The following is a 5,125-nucleotide window of genomic DNA, read 5'->3' as shown; positions in this document are numbered from 1 at the left end:
CTCCCCTCCGGGGGCTGCAGCTCCCACACAGAGCCTGCTCCCGACTGGGCTCATCTCCAAGGTCCGCAGCTCCCACACAGAGCCTTCTCCCGCCCAGACTCCTTGCCAGGGACCGCAGTTCTTGCCCAGAGCCTGCTCCCAACCAGGCTCCTCTCCAGGGGCCGGCAGCTCCTGCCCGGAGCCTGCTGCTGACCAGGCTCCACTCCAGGGGCCATAGATCCCACCTGGAGCTTGCTCCTGACCGGGATCCTGTCTAGGGGCAGCAGCTCCCACACAGAGTCTGCTCACGACCGGGCTCCTCTCCAGGGGCTGCAGCTCCCACACGGAGCCTGATCCCGAATTGGTCTGCTCTCAGAGGGCCACAGCTCTTACCGGGAGCTTGCTCCCGACCAGACTCCTCGAGAAAAGACACAGATCCCACCCGGAGCCTGCTTCTGAGTGGGCTCCTTTCCATGGGCTGCAGATCCCTTTGGGAGCATGCTCCTTACTGGGCTACTTTATAGGGGTCGCAACTCCCGCCTGGAGCCTGCTCCCGATTGGGGTCCACTCCAGGAGCCAGCTCCCAACCATGACACTCTCCAGGGGCTGCAGCTCGCACCCAGAGCCTGCTCCTGACCCAGCCTCTCTCCAAAAGCCACAGCTCCCGCCTGGAGCCTGGACCTGACCAGGCTCCTCGCCAAATGCCGCAGCTCCTGCCAGGAGCCTGCTCATGACCAGGCTTCTCGTTAGGGGCTGCAGCTCCCGCCCAGTGTTTGCTCCTGCCCGGGCTCCTCTCAAGGGGCCGCATTTCCCCCCTGGGGTCACCCGAGGTCAAAGTCAGGGGCGGGGGGAGGGTGGTGGCACGTGACACACACACCCCCAGATGTCACGCAAGGCCAAAGTTTGAGGAGGGGGTGGGGTGGTGGGGTCACATGACACCGCCCCGGGGTCACCAAAGGTCAATGTCAGGGGCAGGCAGGGGGGGGTCACCCGACGTCAAAGTCGGGGCCTAGACAGGAGGAGGGGGGGTGGGGTCACATGACACACCCCACCCGCGGTCACCCAAAGTCAAAGTCAGGGCTGGGGGGCAGGGTTCACGTGATGTCTGAGGTGCCTCCTAGATGTCACTCGAGGTCAAAGTCGGGGCCTGTGGTCCAGGGGTGGGTGTCACGTGATATCAGCGCCCCCCCAGGGCTCACTCAAGGTCAAAGTGTGGGCCTGGGGGCCGAGGCAGGGAGGAGTCACGTGACATCAACGCCGCCCCACCCCCCACCCCCCCCGGGGGTCACACAAGGTCAAAGTTGGAATCCAGGGTGCGGGGGGGAGGGTGTCATGTGACATCAGAGGGCCCCCCCCCAGGGGTCACTCAAGGTCAAAGTCCAGATGGTCAAACTCAAACAGTCAGACCCAAAGCTCTTGCTGGGCCTCAGCGCCTGTTGGGCACCCTTCAACAGCCCCCCGAACCCTGGGGCCCCACCCTTCTCTTGCCCCCTTAAAGGGCCAACATTCGTGGTCAAGGTCAGATGAGTACTCGGCCAAGCTGGGCTCCAGAAGCGCAATCGTCCAGCAATTTCTTCTCCACCCAAGGAGCCAGGACCCAAACCTCTTGCTGGGCCTCAGCGCCCATTGGGTGGGTTCCCTTCAAGGGCTCCCCAAACCCTGGGGCTCCGCCCTTCTCTTGCCCCCCTAAAGGCCCTATGTTTGTGGTCAAGGTCAGCTGAGGCCTCGGCCGAGCCGGGCTCTGGAAGCTCAAAGAGCTGGTGATTTCTCCACCCCAAAAAGGGCCAGGACCCAAAGCTTTTGCTGGGCCTCAGTGCCCCTTGGGTGCCCTTCAAGGGCCCCCCAAACCCTGGGGGTCCACCCTTCTCTTGCCCCGTTTAAGGCCCAACATTTGAGGTCAAGTTTGGCTGAGGCCTCAGCCAAGCTGGGCTCCGCCAGTGCGAACATCTGGCAATTTCTCCCCCACCATAGGGCAGGACCCACATTAGTCCTGTAATCAGTGCCTGCTTGAGGAATTAAACCAACACTGCAGAGTTAATTCAGTAACAAAGTGATCTGTTGAGAGTCTGGGCTCTGCGGAGCTGAGATCAGACAAAACTCCAGCAGTGACTCTTGCTGCAGATTCCCCCTTGGGAGACACAGAGGCATTATCAGGTGATGCCCAGAAGGAGTGGGGGCAGAGCGCCCCTCTCCATGCCACCCCCTGGCTTAGCTCCCTGCTCATTTGGCCTCATTTGCCATATTCTCTGTGGGATACCTAAGCTGCCCAATGCCCCACTTCACAGCCTTGCTGGGATTCCTCAGGGACAGCAGCCCTCTTTTCTGCTACACTGACATCCAAAAATATGCTTTTCCAATTCTAAGGACGTGTCTCTTCTTTGTTTGGGATTGGGAATGGGTGCCTGAGGACTGGAGGATAGCCAATGCCACTCCAGTCTTCAAAAACGGCAAGAAGGAGGACCCAGGGAACTACAGGCCAGTTAGTCTCACCTCCGTCCCTGGAAAGGTGATGGAACAGCTCATTCTGGGCGTTCTCTCCAAGCAAGTGGAGGAAAAGAAGGTGATCAGGATTACCCAGCACGGATTCACCAAGGGGAAATCATGCCTGACCAACCCGATAGCCTTCTATGATGGCATGACCGGCTGGGTAGATGAGGGGAGAGCGGTGGATGTTGTCTACCTTGACTTCAGCAAGGCTTTTGACACTGTTTCCCATAACATCCTCATAGGGAAGCTCAGGAAGTGTGGGTTCGATGAGTGGACAGTGAGGTGGATGGGGAACTGGCTGAATGGCAGGGCTCAGAGGGTTCTGATCGGCCGGGAGGCTGCCCTGCCATTCAGCGGGACCTGGACAGGCTGGAGAGTTGGGCAGAGAGGAACCTGATGAAGTTCAACAAGGGCATGTGTCGAGTGCTGCCCCTGGGGAGGTTGAACCCCCATGCACCAGTGTACAGGCTGGGGGCTGACCTGCTGGAAAGCAGCTCTGCTGAGAGTGACCTGGGAGTCCTGGTGGACGACAAGCTGACCATGAGCCAGCAGGGTGCCCTGGTTGCCAAGAAGGCCAATGGCATCCTGCGGTGCATTAAGAGGAGCGTGGCCAGCAGGGCAAGGGAGGTTCTTGTCCCCCTCTGCTCTGCCCTGGTGAGACCCCACCTGGAGCACTGTGTCCAGTTCTGGGCCCCCCTGTTCAAGAAAGATGAGGAACTCCTAGAGAGAGTCCAGAGGAGGGCAACAAGGATGATAAAGGGACTGGAGCATCTCCCCTACAAGGAAAGGCTGAGGGAGCTGGGCTTGTTCAGCCTGAAAAAGAGAAGACTGAGAGGGACCTCATCAACACATACAAATATCTCAATGGTGGGGGTCACGAGGACGGAGCCAGACTCTTCCCAGTGGTGCCCAGAGCCAGAACAAGGGGCAATGGGCACAAACTGAAGCAGAAGAGGTCCCAGTTGAACGGGAGGAAGAACTTGTTGACTGTGAGGGTGCCCGAGCCCTGGCCCAGGCTGCCCAGGGGGGCTGTGGAGTCTCCTTCTCTGGAGGTATTCAACCCCTGCCTGGACGCCATCCTGTGCCCCCTGCTCTGGGTGAGCCTGCTTGAGAAGAAGGGTTGGACTAGATGATCTCCTGAGGTCCTTTCCAACCCCTGCCATTCTGTGGTTCTGTGATTCTTATCAGACAGAGGATCATACCCTTGCCCTCACATTCTCCAGCCCACTCTCAGTCCAGACATTAAAGTAATGTGCCACAGACCTCTAAAATGGAGACCCCAATTGTAGGCTTACCCACAGATAAGGACGCAGGCTTACCCATCAGGACGCATCACATGGCAAGGCAGTCAGGCAGCAGACCATCAGTGTAAGCCATGGCTGAAGGGGTTTTTACCTTAGAGGTAGCTGAGTCTCATGAACTGTAGGAACCAGGGCATGGCCCATCCCTGGTTCTGCAGAGAGACACCTGGGGAAACCTTGCCTAGGGTCCGCTTCTGCCTGACCTGTGCACTGGATGGTCCACCTGGGAGATGGCCAACCACCCACGCATGTGTGCGTGCACATTCACAGACTCTGAGCATGGGTCTCTGATGGCCAGCACCCAGACCTTCAGGTCCCTCAGACCCTCCATGGCTTTGCCATACTAGGCATCAAGGTCTCCTCTCCTTCTGAGCAGCTGGTCCAGTCTGAGGTTCACCAACTGGCCAAAAACACAGGCTTGGTATGGGGAGCACAGTCACACAGAAGAAATGTGATTTACTAAGAGTATAGGACAGACTGCAGTGATGAAACATGGTGCTCAGGCAGGCCAGAACACCCAGCACAGCTTACACGCCACCCAACCCTTTTCGCCCTTTCTGTTTTCACATGCTTGTTCCTCCCCTGATTCCTCCCTTGCCCCTTCCTATGTCTATTCCCCTAAACATCCCATATGAGGTTTCATACATTCCCTAGGTTCTGCGCTGTGCCATCCCCAAGTTCTCCTCCCTCTGCATCCCACCATAAATCTTCTACCACTATAGGCCGTCATTGCCCTTAAGCTTCGTGACATTGCCAGGAGAGAGCGTTGCCTTCAGTAAGTCACCTTGGTGGGCTCTGCTGAGTGGGATGAGGAGGGGGAACAGTTTGTGTCAGGGTTTCTGCCTCCTGTCTGATCAGCCAAGCTCAGTTTTTGGTGGTGAAACGCATGTTGAACTACGGACAAGGAGACACGTGCAGCAGAGGATACCACGGTGTGATGGGTTGGCCCTGGCTTGATGCCAGGTGCCCACCAAAGCCACTCTATTGCTCCCCTCTTCAACAGGACAGAGGAGAGAAAAATGTATCAAAAGGCTCATGGGTTGAGATAAGGACTGGGAGAGACCATTCACCAGTTACCGTCATGGGCAAAACAGGCTGGAATTGGTGAAATCAGTTTAATTTATTACCAGTCAAATCAGAGTAGGAGAGGATAAAAAACCCTCCCTGAATCTTAAGACCCCTTCCCCCCGCCCCCCGCCTCCAATCTTCACTCCTGAATTCTCTCCCTCCTCCTCCCAAGTAGCATAGGGGGATGGGGAATGGGGCTTGGGGTCAGTTCATCCCACGCTGTCCCTGCTGCTCCTTCCTCCCCAGGGCAGGACTCCTCACACTCCTCCCCTGCTCCAGCCTGGGGGCCC

General features: G+C 57.9%; 1 protein-coding gene across 1 annotated transcript in view; it reads left to right on the top strand.

The window, feature by feature from the left end:
- Positions 1–3,451: 3,451 nt before the first annotated feature.
- APBB3 (amyloid beta precursor protein binding family B member 3) overlaps positions 3,452–5,125 on the top strand; it is a gene marked incomplete at its 5' end in the record, with an annotated part of 11,402 nt that continues 9,728 nt past the window's right edge. The window contains 1 exon segment of the mRNA XM_035889198.1: positions 3,452–3,461. Coding sequence (XP_035745091.1) covers positions 3,452–3,461 — 10 coding nt within the window.

This window comes from Egretta garzetta, unplaced genomic scaffold, assembly GCF_000687185.1.
Source record: "Egretta garzetta isolate BGI_Z169 unplaced genomic scaffold, ASM68718v1 scaffold692, whole genome shotgun sequence".
In the NCBI taxonomy this organism is placed as follows: Eukaryota; Metazoa; Chordata; class Aves; order Pelecaniformes; family Ardeidae; genus Egretta; species Egretta garzetta.
Note: the sequence above shows the minus strand (reverse complement) of the source record. Positions and strands in the feature narration are given on the sequence as shown.